General features: G+C 42.9%; 1 protein-coding gene and 1 long non-coding RNA gene across 6 annotated transcripts in view; one reads left to right on the top strand and one right to left on the bottom strand.

The window, feature by feature from the left end:
* The window catches only part of LOC103369019 (uncharacterized), a 703,792-nt gene that overhangs the window by 358,616 nt on the left and 322,838 nt on the right, over nt 1–22,338 (top strand). The window lies entirely within an intron of this gene.
* The window catches only part of arvcfb (ARVCF delta catenin family member b), a 131,292-nt gene that overhangs the window by 86,472 nt on the left and 22,482 nt on the right, over nt 1–22,338 (bottom strand). For 3 of the 5 annotated variants that reach the window (XM_008297451.1, XM_008297476.1, XM_008297467.1), the window contains exons 2-4: nt 11,055–11,213; nt 10,384–10,404; nt 3,485–4,125 (exon numbers count right to left, since the gene is read on the bottom strand). In XM_008297451.1, coding sequence (XP_008295673.1) covers nt 3,485–4,125; nt 10,384–10,404; nt 11,055–11,213 — 821 coding nt within the window. The remainder of the gene's footprint in view (nt 1–3,484; nt 4,126–10,383; nt 10,405–11,054; nt 11,214–22,338) is intronic. The other 2 variants (XM_008297459.1, XM_008297483.1) reach the window with 1 other exon arrangement.

Raw genomic sequence — 22,338 nt, 5'->3', positions numbered from 1 at the left:
AAAATGATATAAACTGAAAAGGATTAGAGACGCAGACGAAGATGTTTGCATCTCATATGTACACATATCATCTCTGCAGCATTTATGAGCTGACTCACTATTGAGCATATTCCTCATCTTGAATTCACGGGCAATATTTATTTTAATGTGCACAACAGTCTCTGGAGAAGGAAGAAAAATAAAATGTAAAAAAAACCAAAAAAAGCTGGACTGTTCATATCTCGCCACTTTCTAATTTTTCAGTCTGTTTGATGGCTTTCCACCATCACTTGTTTCGCTCTATTAAAGGACACTGACATTGTTTCTTCTGTAATTTAGGGGACTCTTCTAAGAAACCTCAGAGATGACAGAGGGGAAGTATAGTATTAAACAGAGCATTTGGCTCTCAGTTAAAGCCTCTTGGCAGATTCTGGGAGGAGGGCTGAGCTGGCTAGTGTCACATCACTTCCACAGGCCGTTCCCCGCAGACCCTGCTGGATTACATTAACACACTACCTCCCCCCTCAATTTAGAGATGAGTGAATGTGAGCATGTATGTACGTATTTTTGTGTCTGTATGTGTGTGCGTGGTGACCCCGGGATGCAGGTGGGCAGGTGAAGCTGAGCGGATCTCTGAAGGAGAGATGAGCCATTAGAGATTGGCTTAAAGACGCCCCTGTAGTCTGGCAGAGTTCAAAAGCAGCTATTAATCACGCTGGCATGAGGACACCCACACCCACGGAAAGGAGCTCGTGGACACACAAACTGTGTCATACACACATAAAGAATGGGTTAGGATGGGGTGGTGAGGGGGGGGGGGGGAGTAAGGTACACCCACATCAAGACAGTGCGGGGTAAAGAGACAGAGGAGACAGACATTTACTGAATCTGCAAAGCCTGAGCAGGGATGAATGGAAACGAGATGTCCTTCCCTCCCTCAGTAGTTATGTTCGTGCTGCCTTTGGGGGAAACTCTAAGTGTAATACTAAAAAAGCCTTATTGATGCATCACTTTTCCACCAGAAATCTTTAAAGCGTTTCAAAAGCAAGACAAATCTCAACCGAATATGGACAAAACTCAGTAAAACAGAAATGTAGAACAATGTAAAAAAAAATCTCCAAGACATGTAGCTAAAGCAATAAGTTCTACTTTAAACCAGGCCCGGGCAAAGAGAAAAATGACAGCAATGTGTAGCGGTAATAGACATTCCATCAATAGCAATTAAAAACTAGTCTAATAGAGTGTTCACTAGCTTTATTAAAAACACAATAGGTACAAACCACCATGAATGCACATAATAAAAATGCAAAGCTTAAGTTTAACATCCTGTGATGCTCTTTCACCTTTTCAGTTTGAGACGACAAGAAGAAAAGGTGTAACTATGGATCTGAGCACAAATAGCGATATATGTGCTGGTGTTGGTGGAGGCTCAGCGACTTTAATGACAGTCAACATTTCAGTCTGCGCCAAAGACATCAGTAAAAATGTTCAGAAATATGAGAAAGCATCCAGCTCGTATCATTTTCTTTAAAGCACACAGTTCGCGATCTGTGTAGAAGCCTCAGCATTTGTTATGCATCACTACTCATTTACTCATCTTTTTCTTTCATTACGTCTCCCACCTGTACAACATTAAACTCTAAGATTGAGATACGGCCAAGGAACCCCCAACAACACTGGATGGTTCAAATCCACAGGCGAACACACGCGGACACCACAGTGGTGACAAAATGAGTTCTCGGCGCCAATGCGGGAAGCCGTTTTAGTACTAAACATCTTCATTTGTGTCTGCGCATAATTGAGGGCTTGAAATGCAATGATAAGCTGTAATTAAACCGCTTTAATTCCCAGATTCATTACAGCACTTTGGAGTCGCCGGTCCCTTCTTGGCAGAATACTAATCGTGGTGTGAGTGCTCAGGAGAGACTGGGCACTCCGGGAGAGCTGATTGTCATCGTTCCTGTGTGTGTGTGTGTGTGGGGGGGTCAGCATATAGTGTCCTGGTGTTTTGTGTTTTGATGTCAGGTGATGTGAGCGCAGGAGAAATTAAGCAAAGAAAGAAAAAAAAGAAAGCAAGATTTGGAATTTGTTTCTTGCTGCAATTACCCAGATAGCAGCCAGTCAAGAGTTGCTTCAAACACGCGTGTTTGTGTTTGTGTATTCACGTGAGCAGCTGTCAGTGTGTGCGTCTGAAGGGGCGTATGTGGCTGTTAGGGCTGTGTTGTGACACATGTAAGGCAGACTACAAATTGCCTGTCACAGCAAGCGCCTCTCACTAGGCGGATGGGGGAGTGACTCATTTTCTGAAGATTGTGGATTTTTATTGAGAGTGTGTGCGCGAGTGAGACAGACGGATGCTGCGTGTGTGTGTGTGTGTAAGTGTCATAGAGAAGTCAAAGTGTGTAAAGACAGAGTCTGATTAGGCATCTGCTCTTTCAAGCCTTGTGCACATCGATGCTGCAGCCTTTAAATCCAGCTAGTTGCAAATGCAAGAGTGTGTGTGTACATAAGCTTAATTAACAAGTTGGCAAACCTGAATTCAGCAGCACCTTTGATCATGACAATAAAACAGACTTGCACTGTTGCTTGTGTCGCTTTTTACTGCCTCTCGACCTCCTCGGATCTGGCTCCAGGCCCAAACATTTTGCCCTCAGATTGGTGGAAAAGTGCAAAGAACTTGAAAATATCCTTCTGTTACAGATCACTGATCGAAAAGAGGGTCTTTAACACACACTTCTGACCGACTCAACTTCAAACCCTTGATTCAATTTACTTGAGGGTGGACATTTTTCTCAGACTCCCCTTTGGGTGGCACCAAAATGATTGGAAGCTATTAGGAGACAGGAGTCCATTTTGGGATCTTATTGTTGGAGACTTCTTTTCTGCCTGCTGGAGCCAGGGGTTATATGCCTCTCAACACAGGTTGCTGAAAAAGGGAAAGGCTTGAAGAGGTGACTGACAAAAGATTGCTGTCCTCTCCTACTCTCCCCTCCATCCCTTCCCTCCATTGTCACGTCTCCAATCATTCCCCCCTCTTTACCTCTGACACAAACACATGTTCACTCTCCATTTGCAGGAGAATAGCAATCAAAGTCTTGTTTTCTCTTCGCTTCCTTTCCCCAGCAACTTTCTTAAGGAGAGGAGACATCTGTTTACTGTAATGTAGTCTATTTTATGGCAAGAACAAGACAGGTATTCTTTATTCTCTGTCATCATACCATGCCTCATCTAATCTTGTGTCAAGGCAAAGACTGTGCTCATGCATATGAACAAGAACTCACTGTCCAATGCAAAAAGGAAAACATGTATACTGTATGAACTTGCACCCTTTCACAAACCTGTCATTGCATGCCAACACTTCAGACTAAAAACGATCTGTCAGGTTTTTAACAGCGGGTATGGATGTATAACAAATACTGCTCAGCAAATATATCTGTGCATTTACTCTTTGATGAGCAGACCATGTGTTCCTCTACCCTCCTAATTTTTTTGTGTTTATCCTCACCTGACACGGGGCCCATCACGAAGAGGTTCCCGATGAGTGCGCCCCCGGTTAGCCCCTGGCAAGGTACGTCGGTTGGCAGTGGAGTAGTCAGGCTCCAGCTCATATGGCTCTTCCTCTTCAGGGCCCAAGCTGCGGCGATCATCCTCCAGGCCATATGGCTCAGGCTGGAAGCGCTCTGGTTGCGAGCGGTTCAGATCCACAGTGCTGCTACCCATAGGCACCTGGGGCTGTGCCACATGGCCATAGTCATCCTTGCGAATAGGCAGCGTGTAGCTGTTCTCCGGTCGGTAGCTGTTGGGCAAGTAGGGGTAGCGTGGCGGCCGGAAGTTGACGCCACGTGACAGACTGCCGTAGTTGTCTGTCAAATCGGCATAGCCATCGTGCAGGCCGTAGTGGCGAACGTACTGGCTCTCAGGTGTCTCGCCGTATGAATCGTTATAGGAGTTGTTGTAAGAGCGCGTCAGGGTGGAGGTTGCTTGAGGCGTGATGAAGCGGTCACTTCCGTTCTTCATGTATCGCCGGTCGATGGAATCAGTATAGCTGCCCAGTGGGGACGAGCCCTCGGGCAGGGGCAAGCCATCAGGGCCAAGGGGCACTTGACGCACTGTGCGAGTGGTCACCGTCTTCACCATCTTAGTCACCTGGAGAAGGGAACAGATAAACCTGTGAGACAGTGTTGCATAGCATTACAGCAAAATAATGTTTAGATCCAACTGACGTAGGCATGTCAGATTCAGGCTGCACACACACGTATCAGTGTGTAAATAAATGAAAACTTTCATTCTTATTGTCCAGAGGAAAACATGCATTTCAAACCTGATGCAGAGGAAAACTTGTCAATTTATGCTCAAACTCTGGAGTTAGCTTGATTCAGTTATTCAACCTTCAAGAGTATCGAGGTGTATTACACAGCTATAAAACTGTGTTTCATGAAATTATGGGTTCTTAAAAATTTAAATTAGAATTTTATTTTAACAGAAAGATATACTGGCAGTACTGAAAGAAGAACCTCTTGTGATGCTAAATTACCAATATTCAATTTTAAGGACTGTCATTGTGTCACCAGCCAGTAAGCACCTTTTTGCTGGTGGCACGAACTTTTACAGGAACTGTACCCCACTAAAGTGTTTCCATTGCAGTGTAGGATTCAGATTAGACTACATCTGCTCTGCTGAATGACTCAACCAACCCTAACAACTAATGCCCCAACCGATCATAACTTAACCACCAATCACAGCAGAGTATCCCTCCTACTGCATCCCACACTTTGACACAATCAAACATCTGCCGTTCACTGGACTCCCGAGATGAAACAAAAGTTTTTCAAAAGCTTAGTCATCAATTCCAAGCACCTAAAAACTATGAAAAACAGTATTTAGTGGACGTAACTTCAGTTCTCCAAAATAAAACACAAATTTACTATGTAGTTGGTGACGTTTGAGAAGAGAAAATAGCTACTTGAAGAGGACATCAAGAAGGGCAGAATAAATGGTGCTTATAAATGGTGCTTACTGTTTTTGTATTATTCGAGTTTAACCAATCACTCGAGCAGGGCCACTAAGAATCACATACCCAAAAGTAGAATTTTTTTCTCCTCTCAAAACAGCTCTTAAAGATGTTCTCGTGGAAAATGGCCTATTAATACTTAAACGATGAACTTCAAAAACATGACATGTATGCTAAAATGACAAACACTCCAAATGCAGAAGTTAGACTAAAATTGCTACATATACATAGTAAGTACAGACTCAGTAAACGGAGTCTCCTGGATTGTGCTGTAACAGAGCCATCTTGAAGTGCTACAGCTCTGCTGGACCTTGAATCCTGTACGGCCTCAGGGAGGCAAGGTAGCATCACACTGTGTAGCTGAGGGACTGTGACGAGCAGACCTGCATGTATCTATTTCTCACGCTCACTTCATCCTTTAGCTAAATAACTTCCTCTGCTGTCTCCTAGGCTGTCTGACTGGAGAATTACAGACAGCAACCCAACTCCCTCCCTGGGCTTTCCGCCCATACAGAAACCAATTTGCTGCCCAGTGAATTCTGCTGTGGCCGATAATTGGCTATTTTGTACGCGGCTATAAATTCATCTTCAAAATTAATGAGGTTGATGAAAATTAATCGTCATCTGCGGGAGTGCAAGTCTGATGTAATTCCTGTTGTGGCTGACAAGGTGTTGCAGAGAGGTTCATTCCTACTTGACAAGAGTAGACCAACAAAAAAGAAACACTGCTCATTCCAGCTTCTGATGGGTTTCATTTTCAACACCAGCCCTCTAAATTGTAAAATGTGTTCTTTACTTTCCTATCAATGCCATAATTTGGACTTTAATCAGGAGCGAGCAAAGGCATGTAACAATATCAAGAAATCGCAACGAAGCATTAACCCCCTCGGCAGAGGAGGGTGCCAAGAGCAAAAGCACAAACCTTATATTGTTGTTCAACACGGCATCCTCATTAACTTGGTTGAAACGAATAGAAATCTTCAGTGGCCTTGTTTCTTGATTACACCCTGATTGTGAGCTACATAACAAAGCCTATTTCAGGAACATCAAGGTTCATTTCCATGTTCTGAGTAATTACTGAGCAGTTTCCGTTTTGTTTTTGATGTCACTCTGCCTTGGCTTTGCGCAGTTAAAAATAAAGAGCTCATTTGCTTGATTCACATTAGCTAAAGGACATGTATGACCTTGGAATAACAAGCTCACTTCCATCTTCTTGATTCACAGTGGTGGGTCAGAGCCGGAACCAAGCAAGGCTGGTGTTCATATCATTGGTCTTAATGCTAACTTCTGGGCCTCAAGGGGACTACAGGAGCCAGGGCTGAATGTCATATCATGCATGAGGTGATTACGTCAGCATAGTAAATGTACTTAATTACATTTTTACACACTTTCCCTAAGAGATACAGCTTCACAACAACAGTGAAACCGTCTAGATAAAGAATAAAGTCTGAATTCTTTGATTTTTATCTGATCATTTTATCACTGTTCATTAATCTTATTTTTATTCTATTCTCTTCTGGCTGTCAGAGGCTTAAAGGAGGGCACGCTGAATGCTACAGCTTCCCAGCCTTGACATGCCCAGCTGCCTTGTACTAACACAGCTTTTTAGGCGATTTGCAAGGGCTGCAAGGGGAGCCATCACACAGGTTTCAAACACTCTTTGATGTATGCTCAAGTTCACAAGGCGTTAAACCGTCACGCAAGGGGAGGCGAGGGGGCCTGGGTTTCAGAGGAGCCTCTGAAATATGCTGAAGTGGGGTAAACAGAGCTAAAAGAGAATTGCTAAATTTGTGGAGAGTGTGAGTCTGTGCATATGTTGCAATTCTACAGATGTGTTTTTAAATGCATGGAAAGTCACAGCAATGCTGAAAAGTGTTTAAAAGAACCACAGGCAGTTAGACACAGTCCTTAAGTGTTTACCAGACTGTTAAAAATGGAGGGAAAGGCAGCAGGCGTCAAACTGTCCACTTTACAGCACTGTAAGAGGTTTCACAACCTCTGCGGCATTCACTTTATTGTGAGCTTAAATGGACACGGTGGCTGGGGGTTAGTGGGACAGGATGAGGTAGTAATTCAGGTTTTTAAGCAGCCTGTGATTGCGAGATCTATGATTAATTTTTCGCCCTTCCGCAAAGATGACGGTGGCAGAAACAGCTATTTTCATCGCAATGTTAGGAAGTTTGAGTGGCTAAATGTCTGTAAAACCTGATGTTAAAGGAGGAGGGAGGCAGGCGGGGAAGAACACAACAAAAATCACACAGGGTTCGGCGTCCTACTGGGTCTGTCTCAGATGGGGTGGGGGTGGAGATTGAGACCGGGGTGGGGGTCCGGGTGGCAGGCCTGGACTCCACTAACAAGTTGTCAGCCACCATCAGTGGGAGGTAAGTGCGGCGGGTGATGGTTTTCACCACTTTGGTCACCTGGAGTTGGAGGGACGGGCAGGAGGAGATCTCAGCAAACAGCTTCAGATTTCATTACGCGCTGGTGTACATCCACCCTGCCGTTTTAGCTCTATAATGCACATGGTTGGAGAGTAATGACACAGCTGCACACACATTGAGAGAGGAGTGTTCTTGCTGCGCTCGAGTAACTATTTTTAAAATCTGCTAGTAAATGCCTTGTTGAGTCTGAAAAAAAGCAAAGTTATGTACTCTGAACAAAAAAAAGACTTCTGTTCTCTGTTCTGTTCAACAATGACACTTCATTTTTCACAACACTCGCACCTGATGAAACTACCATTTGGTATTTTGTGCAGAAGTTAATAAATACCTCCTACCTACTTAAGGTTGGCTCCCCTTTGTGTGCAGGGTAGTGAAAATGCTATTATTTTTGTGTGGTCTTCCTCAAGTCTCATTAGCTCATATCCAGAGGAAAGAGAAGGAATGCTGCTTTTATTGGTCCAACTGAGTTCTTCCTCTACAATGACTGGAGTTCCATTCAGAGTGTCTGCCAGCAGGAAAAGAGGGCTGGATGATGGCCAAGGGAAAGCATGGCATGCTGGGACAGGAGGACGAATGTGGATCTAATTGAGTGCGTACATGCGCTCGGACTCATACACACATTCAGGGCCCGGGCCAATTCACATTGAGCTGAATTGATTGAAAACATAAATAGAGCCAGCAGTTAATCTGCCACTTAAAGGCCATTCATGGTTGTTTTCCAGTTTTATATGAGAAACTTCCCACATTAACTGAATTTGTCAGCTGGAACTTACCCTGGCCTCTCTGCACAAATGCACAACTGAATGTACAACATGACTCCCATCTCTTTTACTGCCATATACAGTAGGTCCATATGGCTTTTCTGTTAATTTCCCAGTGTTCTATCTAGCAATATGGCTGGTACAAAATCAGAAGAAACATGTTAACCACTGGAAAAAAAAAACTTTTTTGCCTGCAAATCAGGAAGATGGGAGAAGCTTCTATGTTTCATCTTCCAACAGTCAGATGGGGGATAACCATCAAGGGAGAGGAGTGCGTTAGCATTAGACAGTATGGCAAGACTTTGGTTCAAAAGAACAGATATACACATAAATAAAACTGTGAGTTGCTGAAAAATGACAAAAGAGATGGAAAAGGAGAGAGGGTAAAAAACAACACATGAAAGTGAGTCAAAGAGAAGAGATGCGGAGAGGAAAAGAAAAGACAGAGGAAGTGAGGAAGACAGGTTTAGGTGCTTCTTTGTCTAAACTCTCAGCTGAATCTGCATCCATTTGCCACCACAGAAAAGCCACTTTCCAGAAGTTCACCCTGAACATTAATCTGCTTTTCTCCTCAAAGTGACTTCCAGAAACCACCCGATCCCTCCTCTCAGCAGGACGTCGGGCCCCTTAAAAGTATCGTCCTTCCTCTCCCTTCCTCGGCAGCAAAGCCCTTGATTAGTGTAATGTTTTACTGCACGCGTTTGTGTGCGTTACTCCTAACAAGTTTTGTGCCCCAATGCATAAAAACATGCGAGTGTGAGAGTGTGTGTGTGTGGCCAATCCCCCTCGCAGTAAACAGGCTGGAGGGCAATGGGTCCTCCCTGATGAGGGATTAGACCAGGCTTTTTAATTACAGTTTCACAGTCCCTGGAGTAAGAGCTCCACACAAGCGCTCTCCACTCCTCTGGAAGCCTACAGCAACAGCAGCTGACTGTCACTACATTTACAACTGAATCCCAAGACAAAATGTTGTAACATAAGCTTATCTTTGCGGGTACGTCTCAAAATGCAGAAGTAAAAAAGAAAGAGCTTCCAACCCCCACCTTTTTCTTAAGATGTCACAGATTTTTTTTTTTTTTTCAAAAGGAAATCTGCTGTGGATTCTAGTGGAAATTCTTCTCTGTGCACAGACAGTGATGAATTCAGACTTAGAAGTGAAATGCAGACTGTCTTCCAACAGATCATGAATAGAAACACGGTTGACACCATCTGGTTGCAGATTACTGATGCCATTTGAAATGATTTTTCAGCACTGGCATCTTAAGAAAGGTAGCAAATCACTTTGTCCTAGTTTGTAGCATGTTAAAAAGGCTATAACAAACCTAACTAAGGAACGCTTTTTGAAAAAGCTACGAAAATGACAATTCCACAGCTTTATTGGTGTGTCCTCAAGATTTAATTGCAAGATTATAGCTAGCAATTAAAGACACTTTCTATCTCACATTGTAATACGTTCCTGAGGGATGTTGTGAGAATTTATAGGAGAAGCAGAAATAAAGACAGAAAAAAAACATGCAAAAGAAATATTATTGTAGAGGATGGATCAACCCAGGAGGTGGAAGCAGCAAGCAGTGACTTAAGAATTAAGTGTTTTAGAGCATAAAAGTCATACACCAATCAGCCACAACATTAAAACCATCTGCCTAATACTGTCTTGGTCCCTGTTGTGCTCTGGATGAGTTTCAGCATTAAAATATGATCTCTGAGGGCACCAAGATGTAGGCTGCAGATCCTTTCCGTTACCAGGTGAGGCCTTTGTGAAATTGGGCTTGTTGCGGTGCATCCCTTGGGTGGTCGATTCAACTAGTCATGTTAACACCACTTCGGTGCTTTGTCGTTGTTCCTGAGCAGTTTTTGTAGGATATACTGTCCTGCTGGTGGAGGGGACTGACGTCAGGGAGCAACATTGCTGTGGAAGGGTCTGCCTGGTCTGCAACATTGTTCAGGTGGGAGCATGTGCCAAAGTAATATCCACATGAATGCAGGACCTGAGGTTTCCCAGCAGAACATTGCATTGTGAGATGATTAATGTTATTTACTTCACCTGTGGTTTTATTGTTGTGGCTGAATGGTGTATTAAGCTTGTGACGTCACCAATTGTGTTGCACGCTGCTGCTATAGCCTGAATGGGCGGACATTAAATGGTGGCGCGGTGTAAAAAAAAGCCATACTGGTATAAAAGTCCACTCACCTTCACGTTAGTTGACATATCCTTACAGAAAAACAACAGAACACAGCAGAGGACGAATCAACAAAAAAGCTTTTAAGAAGCACAAAACTGGGAGAACACCAGGGGAGTTGGCTCATAATAAAAGAATAATCAAATAAATAAAGCCATGAAAAGGAGATGAAACCACTTTGGGCTGCAGGATTATGGGATTTAGAATTCTTAAGAATGGAAGTCTGCGAAGTGCAGGTACAGTACAACAGTGTTTGGTTGCAACTATCCATAACCATAATTTCAAGTTATATTGAAATGGATCAAAGGGACTATGTGGGGTTGTGCCACTGGGAGTTCTTTGAGATCTTTGTGCCAAAACAATGGAACTGCTCTGAGGTGTCCTACAAAGATGTAATAAGAGGTATCAGGTTGAATGTCAGCTCCACGCAGTCTATAAGACGACAGTTTTGTCTGCTGTTTACGCCTGACTTTCTGGTAGCATTTAAAAGCTCAACCTTTAACATTCTCTAAAAACAGAAAGAAAACAGGTGGGTAATCATCCTAAAAATACAGAATGTTTGAGAGTCAGTTGATCTCAATCAAGACCTTTCTGATAGTATTTAATTACCCTTACAGTATTATATATTTTTAGTGCCACCCTACGTTCATGCAACCGAGCCGAGTGCACTTATGCTCCTTACCTTGGTTTCTGTGCGCCGTGTGGTTCCGTCATCAGAGGTGACCACTGAGACGTGGGAGGTGGGGGTGCCGGGGTCCTCCTCTATGGTGACCGTCTCCTCCACCACCTCCTGCGGCTCCTGCATCATGGCCAGGGATGTTGCGTTACTGGGGCTCTGCTCCTGCAAAGGGTTGGAGAGAAAAAAAGAGTTTAAGCAATCAGGACCTAACAAACAGCACGGAGAAAAACAGAACAACATCCAGGTAATATTGCATTAGACATACGACAAGATGAAACTTTAATTGGGCCACTGCAGCGACAAATGATATTAGAATCCAGCAGTGAAGAGCAGGGCATAAATAAGAACACTGCAAAGGAAGGGTATTAAGTGTAATGCCACCTACAATTTGCAATGCAACACTCGAGCATCAAGTAGATGAAAAGTGTGAAACACACCATGTGAATAATAATGTGTAGAAAATAACAGTGTTAAAATGTACTGAGACGACGGGTGGAATAAAAAGTGTTTGCAATATAAAAATAGGCAAACATGACATGCAGAATGAAACACACTGCAAAAACAACAATGATCCAAATGTAATGTGAAAAGTGACAATAACCAGCAAGAACTAGAGAATAAATTACCATTACGCACTGTTACACAAAAAGCAAATGATTTACTACGTCAAATATATTCAAATCAGTCCCCGTAGACAATACACCAATTATATACAGGTCATGTAGATTCGTACGCACTGTCCAACAAAAACCTCAAATTTAGTTCAACAACAACATTTCTGACTGTCCATTTTCAGTGGTATTTAAATAATTGATTACCACAACATCCGCACAAGAAAAATACTGTCTTATTTAAGCATTGAGTATAACTGGACAAGGCCATGAGGAGATCGTTGTAAAAGCAAATGAACCATAAAGTTGGACAAGCACAACATGTGACATGGTGAGGAAAAATCGTGATCAGAGTTCAACAAACCTAATTCTTCTTTTAAAAAAACAAAACAAACAAACAGTGTTGTACACAATAAAGTCCATCCACCACCGTGTCTTCCACATACTTACATGTGACCTTGCTGCATTACAAAATTAAAATTTCATAGGAAATTATCTGAAACAGCACTGGAGCTGCAATCAAATGTCAATTATTAGTCACTTTCTGGTTGAAATATCTATAAGCACACACTCTCTTCACAATGATTATATATTGCACAAGAAGAAAGCTACAAAGACAAAGTTTTCTTAGTTTGTGTTTAGTTCTGACACTTTATGATTTATATCCAAACACTGCAATGCAGGCCAGCTAACAACTCCTCACCTCTTGAGAATTCAAATTGAGTTAAAGCTTCTTTCAAGGCAAGCAAAAGCCTGGAGGACTATTTTTGATTCATATTTCATTGGGAGGCTATGGATTTGAAAAAATAGAAATAAAAATGAATGTATCCATGGGCTATGGATGAAAGTAAGTATAAAGTCCTGCACACCACACCTGACCCTGCGTGAGAGAAAAATGTGCTTCCTGCTGCATTTCCTGCTGATGGAAAACGATATGAAGTCAGTGGTCGGAGGTGCAACGCCCTGGCATGGCCCACCGCTGTGCTAGAGTGTGACAAAATTACAGCTCTCGTGATGGAGAAGGGAAGGAAGGCATTTGAGGCAATCACTGATAACCAAAACAGCACGGAGCCAAGAGAGAGGGGAGAGGAAATCGAAAGTAATGGAGGGGGAGGAGAGGGAAAGAGTTGGAATAGGACGGTGGAGTGGAGATGAGAGTTTTTCTTATAACACTGGAAAGGAGGAACGAGGGATGTACTCTTTAAGTCCAGATAGATGTAACTGATCTTAAGAATGTTTTCAGGCTGCTTCAAAAGTCACCTTTATTGTATACTTTCTGGTTTCTCCTGCAATGCTGCAAAGTAATCTTACTTAACTATATGACAACATACTAATTTCCAGTTAAAAATCCATTTTAAAAAAAAAAACCTTCTTAACCCTTATTAATCTCAATCAAAAGCGCTGTAAACAAATCTCCACTAGTACTTTTCTGATTAAAGAATGTGCAAATTCACTTCACGTACTGTAATAGCAAAAAAAAAAAAAGACATAAACCAAGCAGACTATTTTTCTCTGACCACTTAGACCAAGCTGGAGGGAGAGATGGAGCGAAAGCCAATGAGGGAAATAGGAAAAGTTTTCATGTTACTGTGTTTTGTTGAAACACTAAAGTGACGCCCTGTGGAGGAAGACTGCTTGTTTTCTTCACATCTTTGAAGACACTAATAAGTGAACAGTTCTTCATTGATTGGGCAACTTCTCTCAAGCTTCAAAGCCCCACACAGACCTTATTGATCTCCAGTCCTTCTTGCTGATCAGTCAAAAGTTTGCACTTTTTATGTTGAGGATCTTTTCCCCTAATCCCACAACCCTCTAGCCTCCGTGTCCCTGCTGGGAAAAAGAAAGAAAAAAAACTGGGCTGGGCTGGGCTCTCGTTTTTGGGCGTCTGCATTGCCTCCTTCTGCTACACAATGAAAATGTATTTACCTGCTCCACTCTATTAAGAACTTAGAGTCAATTAGTACAGGGAATTTAGTTAGGTCATTACATTTGGAGAAAGGTTCCCGACCACTATTATGGGTTAATGACTGGGAAGTCTATCTGCTGCGTTAGAAAGAGACATATTTATTTACACATAATCATTGCTGAGCTGAGGAAAAGACTTTACTTTTTTTTTTTTTTTTTTTTACAACTGACCTCAGGCTAAACAGCGCTGCTCTGCTGGGAAGGGCCTTCTAATGGTATGCAGAAAAAGAAAAGGTCAGCACTGATTAGTTGCCTCCAATCAACGTCCTTGTTCTGTTCAATTATAAATGCGAATTACCTTCCTGACTCAGTGCTCAGTGCTGAAAACAACAAGGGATAACACCTCATTTGAAGAGTGTGGGCACCATGCTTTTAAAATGTAAAATAACTTCCAACACCAAGGGAAGTGCACTAAAATAAGGCCTTGTTCTGACAGAAATCCATTGAAAATTCAAGGTCCATCCAAGCATGCATGGTACCTTGTCACTCACTGGCTTCTGGCTGTGACATGAACGTTTCTCCTCTTGGTGTTGTTAGCACTTCATAATGAAATAGGGGATGCACGTTTTTTTATAATTTTCTAAACCAAAAATTGGCAGCATTATCAATCAATAATTGATCATTTGAATACAAACGGAATACGCTGGATCTTAGTCCTTATGCTGATCCTGCTGAATAAGTCAATAGACATTGGCCAGAGAAGCGGCTCAGTTCCATATGCTGCTGGAATATCTAAAAGCTGCCCTAATTAAAAGTCATTAGACATTTAGCTAAGATAATTAAGCCTTCCATTGTAGAGTATATGGATGTGGGTATGGGCCTAGTTACATGTATGGCATGACATCTTTATTAGGATAAGGATGTAAACTCTAACTTTTCAACCACTTTAGCTCCAGGCTAATCTGGACAAATTAGCTGCCTTCCATTGACATTTAGTTCCTTTGAAGCCTCATTGGCTGAACCCAGAGGGCACACAGTCAAAGCAAGAATATGTAGCAGAAGCAGCACCATCCTACACTTGTTTAAAATACATAGTGCTTGGCAAAGCACTGGACAGAAAGGAAGGGGGGGTTCCTTAGAGGCTCGCTGACAAACTGGCTTCTTGATCCGAGTTTAATGCGGCGTCTCTCGTTCACTTCCCTTGCTTTCTCCCACTCGTCTCTGCATGCACTAAGTGAGAGAGTGGAGTTGAACTCGGCATTACAGCCCCTAAATAAATGATTAAAAGCCGTCTGGCCGTGGGCTAGCACGGCTTTCTGCTGGTCCCGGGGGGAAAGCAAGGCTGATTCTGAGTTGAGGAGACTCAGGAAAGCATACCCTTTAGTCAAGGGCGGGAGAAGTGGAGCACATTGAGTAAATGCCTCATCTCAGAGAGAGGAATGACAAAGTGGCAGAAGAGTATGAGAGAGAACATGATAAGGGAGCTGGGAGAAGTTTGAGCACATGCAAATCTCGTGGAAATGGTTTGTGTTAGATAGTAGAAAGGTGTAACTTCAAGGTTGGATAGGCAGGCTTCAGATTGGATGGTTTCAGGCTGAAATTCCCAACCAGCACAAGGAAAACAAAACGGAGATTCTCAGCTAAAACTACTCATGGATCCCTTGAGCAGGGCATCTGTATGGAACCTCTTCCCTGCGGCGACTACGACTATGTTGAACAGCAAGCCATGAAAATGCAACAGAATGCATCAAGAGTCAAACCTGAATAAAGACAATAAAAGTATATTCAGAGCACTTCATAAAGAATACAAAACACAAACTTCTACAAATCCAGGAAATCCTATCTGTTCAGGATTAAATTTATCCAGAGAAACAAATCACACCTTAGAGTTCCTGAGCCCAAGTAAATAATAAAGCGACAAGAATGTTTGTCTCCTTGCCCAGCCTAAAAAGCCTTGCCAACAGCTGGACCCCACTTCTGATGAGGAAAAAAGAGCTTGCGAGAGCTTTGCCAGTTAAATCACTTCTGTTCAGCCAGTGGTAGCAGAGAGGCTGAAGCGTCAAACAGACAGGGATTTGGCTTAGAAGAAGGCCTAAGGATTTGTACAACCTGCACTTTATTCTGTCCAGTGTAGTTGGCTCCGACTAGCAGAGGGCTGACTTGGTGGATAATGAATCCTCACCTTTCTGAGCAGGGCCTTGACCAAGAAGACTATTACAGTGGCTAGCTCCAGCATGGATGAAGCCTGGAGTGTGCTTGTACTGAAAATAAACTCCAATATGTACTTTGGTAAAAAAAAAATTTTTTTTACACATTTTACATTAAATGTGTGCATCGTGCAGGGAATAAGCCTGAAGAGCACATGCTCCTCCATAACTTAACAACATCAGCGACGATCAATGCTTCCAAAAAACCATACCCTTGACAAGAGCCCTTGAGCAATCTCCTGTGGAGTATATTTCATTATAATAGATCATGCAGGGACATACTGCTCCTTAAAAGCAACTAATCTCGACCGTAATGGATTGCTGAGCTGAAAACAGAAAAGGAGGAGGAGGACTAGGAATACAAAGGCAGGAGATTAAGTGATACAGCGGTGTCAATTAGCGGCAGCCTGCTATCTGCCATCAATCCACACCCATTCATCATCTGTGTTCAATAAGCTGCTCAGTGTTGTCTGAGGATGGAGAGATAGAGTAAAATGAGGGCGTGTACACAGATAAGGGGCTTTCCTTCCCCCAGGACAGAATCACAACAAGAAAACTTCAGTTTAAGTTAAGAGAATGACTCATCGCTGCAGTAGGTGTCCAAGGTGTACAGTACAAACAGCACATACATTTTCTTGAAGTTGTAGCGATAGTACTAAAAATAGCAACATGTAGGAAACAGGCAGTCCTTCTCCACTACTAGTTCCAGTGTGATACCTGATTTTCTATATCAACACCAAAACATTAAGTTTTCTCAATAGTTTGTCTAATCTTGTTTAAACCCAACAGTACATTTATTCTCCCAGTATAGTGTTTGCTATTTTTCGGTCATGCTTGTCACTTTATGACACTGCTGCTGTATGTGACAATTCCCAACCCTCCCGTGATGACCTGTATGTTCTAAGTCCAAGTTCTCCTTCAGAAGTTAGTATCATCACTGGCTATTACCTTCTAAGTTGAGCTTAGTGCTTCCTTGTGTGGGGGGATGAGGTCCAAACTTAGACATCAAATATCAACAGCGTTCATATTAACATAAGAGTCCAAACTAAAACACAAAAACCTTACATGACAATTAATATGGCATGTTTTTAATGTGAGTTGAGGTAGTTTTCTTACACTGCCTATTGAATAGAAACACTTGGAAAGCACTGTACTTTATGTCTCCACCTGCCAATAGGCCATCATTACAAGAGTGGGCATAATAATGTTTTAATTCCACTACAGGAGAGACTTGATGTTCTCTGCAATTAGGTGGGGAAAATATGTGCATGTCATTGTTGGCATTTGGCCAAAATGAGTTGGAAAATATTGGCATATTAGATATTGGCAAAAATCCAATATCGTGCAATTGTAGTAGAAAGCCAATCATCTACAATAAACGATTCCTATGAACAGCGCTGCATATTTCATATTGCCAATTACCGCAGGTATACATGAGGGAGACGTTTCCCACTCACTCCTACACTAGAGCAGAAATTAGATCTGCATGTCTCAGTGTGAGCACAGTGGGAGGGAGGCTATAGTTCTTTTGGCTTGAGACAACAGACCCTGTCAGATCGCCACCTGGTCGTGCACACTGGTGTGATCAGACTCACCTTCTTTCCTGATGCACACACGTACATCTACACATACACAACATGCTCAGTCTTAGCCTGACCCCTGTGCAGTGACTAACAGGATTTCACTCCAGAGACATGCCAGCAATCATTACATGGCTCTTACACAATTAATCCTCTAGCAAAGATCGCCTGGCTAACCTTGGGTCGTCCAATTTCCCATCAACCCCTTCTGTTTCTACCACCTGGCCACCCGGCAGCTCTCCACAGCAAAGGATCACATGATGAAGTTCAAAAGAGAACGAGAGAGAAAGAGAGTGCGTATGAGAGCGCAGTGCACTGGGGTGAAAAAGAAAACAGTGAACTGTGGCCGTGTGATCCGCACATCCAGCCAAAACAAGGCCTGTTTGTGGGATGAAGCAGAGGCAGAAGGGAAGTCAAGTAGAGGAAGGGGAACTAGAGAGGCTGACAATGCATGGCAAAGACCCAAAACAGCATGCTCTCCCAGGGTAAAAAAGGAGAAGGGGGGCATTCAGTCACATCCAAGGCAATTCAGGCAGGCCTCATCTCAGTTACAGCCAGGGCAGGGGTCCCGACTCTTTGGAATAACTGGCAATCCAGCTGACCTGGTGTTGGGGTGTGTGTGGTAGCTATCTTTGTGTGTACATTTAAGTGCGTGCTTCGGTTCTACAAATCCATCAACTGTTTACAGAGGCAAAGAACACAAAAATAACTAAGGGAGGGGGGCCAAAGTCCTGATGATGCAGCTGGGAATGATGGGACCTTAATCTCTCCTTCTCTGGTGTCTGATCCTGGGCCAAATCTAGGCTTCCCTTCCTCTCTCATCTTTTTCACGCTTGGTCTCCTGGTTTCAGACGCCTCCATCATTTCCCACCCCATGGCTCCTTTTTCTGCCTCTTCCCAGAAACCCCCTGTCTACTTTCCCCCCCACACCACCCTCCGCCGATGTGCCCCTTTTGTTCCTTTGCACCAGCGCCTAGAAACAGGACAAAACTCAGCCAGGCTGTTTGACAGACTCAGACTTGATTGCTTCCCGACAGGGCATCGCGAACATATTTTCCCACTCAGAACTGACTATCTAGTGACAGATGGAAACCCCAGCTCGACCTCTGTCAGCATTCGACACCACCTTAATCTCTGGAAAGGCTGATATTCCAATGCAAATTGGCCAAGAGATGTTTTGAAACCTTAATTTCGTACATATGCCATCAATTATACACCGTATATACAAACACACTTGCGCACATCGAGTCACATACCACATGTTTTCCTCATAAGTCATGGCCTCAAGTCAGATTAGGAGTCAAACATCCAGAAAGTTACACTAAACGTGGAATTTGTGGCAGCACTCAGCAACTTGGGAAGCAGGAAGATAAGTTTTGCGGGTTTTCAGTAAGTCGCTGAGGAGACAAAAGGAAAGAGGAGGATAATAAATTAAAAAAAACAAAGAAGAAGAAACCACATGGAGCCCGTAGAGCAAACTAAAACAATGAGCCTTGGAGAGGGGTCAGCGCTCATAGCTGGGGTTTGATTGTTTGGACAGAGGGTGCGGCCATGAAAGAGAGGGAGAAAAAGTGGAATTCAGCACCGTAGAGGCAGTTTAGATGTAGCTCGCCGCAGCCAATGGGAGGTGGGTGTGGAGTGGGGCAGGGGTACGTTTGCTGTGATGGCGTAACTCTGGGTTCCCGCAGGGTGGTTTGTTTGGAGCGCCCCTCCCCTCGGCTTCTGGATCCCTGTCAGCATGACTCTGTCAGAGGACTGGTGACTGGAGAGGGGGGATTGCAGAGTGTGGAGGAGGCTCTGACACAAACTTTGCCAGAAGCTCAGTTCATGTGAGGTCTACTGGAGATTTAGGGAGTTGGAAAGGGGACATATGTTCCACTTCCTGTCAGGCTACCAGTGCAACACTTATTGTCCCCCTGACACCCTTTCTCCAAAAAACTGTCTGCATGTGCAGCCGGAGGGTCTCCCATTTAACAGAATTGTACCCCCCTCCTTCCCTCTATTGCTGGCGTTCTTTCCGTCTCTCTTGTGTAGAAAACAGTAAAGCCTAGGGCAGTTATAAAGGAGGACTACTAACAGGCTTAGCAGGGTTCTCTCACTGTTTCAGGAAAGATACTAAATGTCCTCCTGTGGGACTGTGCTGGTGGGGTGTGAGTAGGGGATTCTCAACAAGACGAGGGCAGGAGGTCATCAAAACAGAGCCATATTTCTTGAACTCCAAAACAAAACCCGCCAACCTGTTTGCCATAATTTGTGCTTTTATTGATTTGCTTCCAAAGTGTGTAAATGCCCCAAGGGAGGTAACAGAGGTGGGATTGAAACTTGTGACTTAATTCCCTCTCAGGCATTGTTGAGTTGGGACATTTTGGACCAAATTAAACTACTCCTCATCTTGACACGGAGCCCCATAACATTCTAGAAGAGACTTTGAACCCCAAGGCACCTCTGCCATGACTGGAACCTTGCTCTGAAAAACCAACGTTGTGCGCACAGATAGCGCCGCGCAGAGTTAACGCAGTCCATCACAATAACTGCGACTGCTTTTCAAATATGCACTCGATCAAATGTGATTAAGCCACCTCGGGGGATGTTTTTACAGCCTGGTGCCAACCGTCCAGTAAAGAATTAGGCTCATTTTGTGGGCAACAGCGTAGTGTCAGAGTCAGAGAGGCAGAGGACAAGCCCCAAGAACTGGCAGATAGAGAAACCCCCGCCAATATATAGCTGTGCGTCATCAGGTTAAACAAGAAGGTGTAGCAGGATGTATAGGTTTTATAATAAAGGGGTCATCGTGCAGCTGGATAAATCTATCAGCAGGCTTGAGCTACAGCCTCGTAACTTTATTATTATTTTCTCTGTCAGATGAACAGAACGGTAATATTGCATCTACTCTGCCGTGCTCTCTTCTGAAGACCTTATGCAGTGTATGTATGTGTGTAAGTAGGCAAGTGTGAAAAGAAGCATGCATAAAGTCACTTCAATGACTTCTGCCTGATTACATCTGAAAAGATATATTTTCAAAATGAAACGAACAAAACAAAAATGTTTTCAGCCTGATTAATTCTTAGACCATTTGCCTGTTTACACCCTTTTTGTCTGTTGCTAATTCATATCTGCATAGTGTTCTCTGCACTTTGCTTTAAAGACCACTACATACAGCATGGAAATGTTAAAAAATACAAATAAAAAATACCCATCACAAGTTAATAGAGCCATATTCGTAATAATGTTTTTTCTAACCAACACCGCAAAACAAATATATCAATTCACAGGGATAAAAGTTAGAAAAATTAGAAAGTCTTAATATGTGAGAGGATGGAACCAGTTGGGCATTTCTGTTTGCTGAAAAACATTAACACATACATCCTTTTTGCCAAATTGCTGCTGCTTCATCAATCGAGTGACTTTTTGTTTCAACCCTAATTTCAGTCTCTACTAGGGGCTGGCGATCTTTGGGAGAACCAACGATCCAAAATCTGAATCACGATTCTCTCCATGGATTTAAGTGAACTCTTAATAATATGATTAATGGAGCATATGGTTGCCTGGATACACAGACTGTCACTTGAACCCAAAGATAAAGGTTCAACCACAAATCCTGTTTTTGCTCAGATTTTATTCTAAAAATATCGACTGAAAGAAGTGATTCACATCTCCCCCACTTGAATTGCTTCTTTCAGCTTGTTCATCTGCTACCTACTGCTACCTGTTCTTCATCCAGCATCCATCTGCCAGCTCACTGTCATGGTGGTCCTCAATGTCAGTCATCTGCTTTAATGAGTCTCTCATCCAGCACACAAATTCAGACTCAACCATCTTAGACGACAGTAGTGAGCTACGTCATCATGGAGGGACATTATGATGTCCTTGCTCTGCAGCCTCAGTGAGCTTGATGTAGCATCACGACAACTAGTTCGACACCTGTTCTGGTTCTTGCAGTGGTTTTCAAGGAGAGCAGAATATAAACTACCAGCTGCTGTCCAACATAAAGAAGTTGGAATCTGTCACACATATTGCAATTAGAAATTACTGTCACAATATGAGTCTCGACTTTTGGACAAATATTGTTTTTTTAAATTTCTTTTCCACTCACAAAAAAAACCAAAACCAAAAACAGAAATGATGTGATTTTTGCTGCATCTTTACTTGTATCTTAATATCTGTAAAATATGATTTGTAGGACAGAACTTTTATATTCTAATAGTTCAATATAGAACATGTCATGTTTAATTATAGCATTTTTAATGATGTGAGCAGTACAATTCTGCGGAAAAGCTCATCCTATGCCAAACCAAGATCCTTCGCATTATAACATCATCAGCTCGCCCACCCTTCGTCTCTGTGTCCTCATGTATAAATAAAGACCATTCCAATATATTTAAATGTTAGCTGGATTTTAAACAGACCTTCCCTCCAGCTAGGTAATGACAGAGGGCTGGAACAGTCCTCTGCACAAACACCCCGAGAGCAGTTCAGAGCCAGAGCTTACTGTTAAACACAACCACAGATCTGAAATCTGTGGGTCAACCAGAGTACACAGACACCATGCCCTCCCCGTCACTCCAAAACAAAGACAGAGCTCCCTCTCATCTCATAGCATTGGGAGTGAAAAACATTGAGTCTTACTCCACACAAAGAGCATTTTTCATGACAAGGCTCATAAGAGCAATAAATTCTAGTGATAGAGAGAGAGAGAGAGAGAGAGAGAGAGAGAGAGAAAGAGACACAGACAGAGACAGAGAGAGAGAGAGAGAGGCACCATTTCTGCACCTAATGTATTCCACTGCTTGTGGAAATTGGATCTGAACAATAATCAGTATTGGTTTGCTACAGATGACATTGTGTTGCAGTTAAGATTTTTAATCAGAGATTAATAGCGCTGCAAAAAAACAACAGCTCATTTACAAACTAATGGAAACAAGTCTACCTGATTTCCTCTGAATATTGAGTAGGGAAGAAAATGCAGAGAGACAATAGACAAGGC

Source organism: Stegastes partitus, unplaced genomic scaffold (assembly GCF_000690725.1).
Source record: "Stegastes partitus isolate 25-593 unplaced genomic scaffold, Stegastes_partitus-1.0.2 Scaffold26, whole genome shotgun sequence".
Taxonomy (NCBI): domain Eukaryota; kingdom Metazoa; phylum Chordata; class Actinopteri; family Pomacentridae; genus Stegastes; species Stegastes partitus.
The sequence above is the reverse complement of the archived record's forward strand: the minus strand, read 5'-3'. Positions and strand labels throughout refer to the sequence as shown.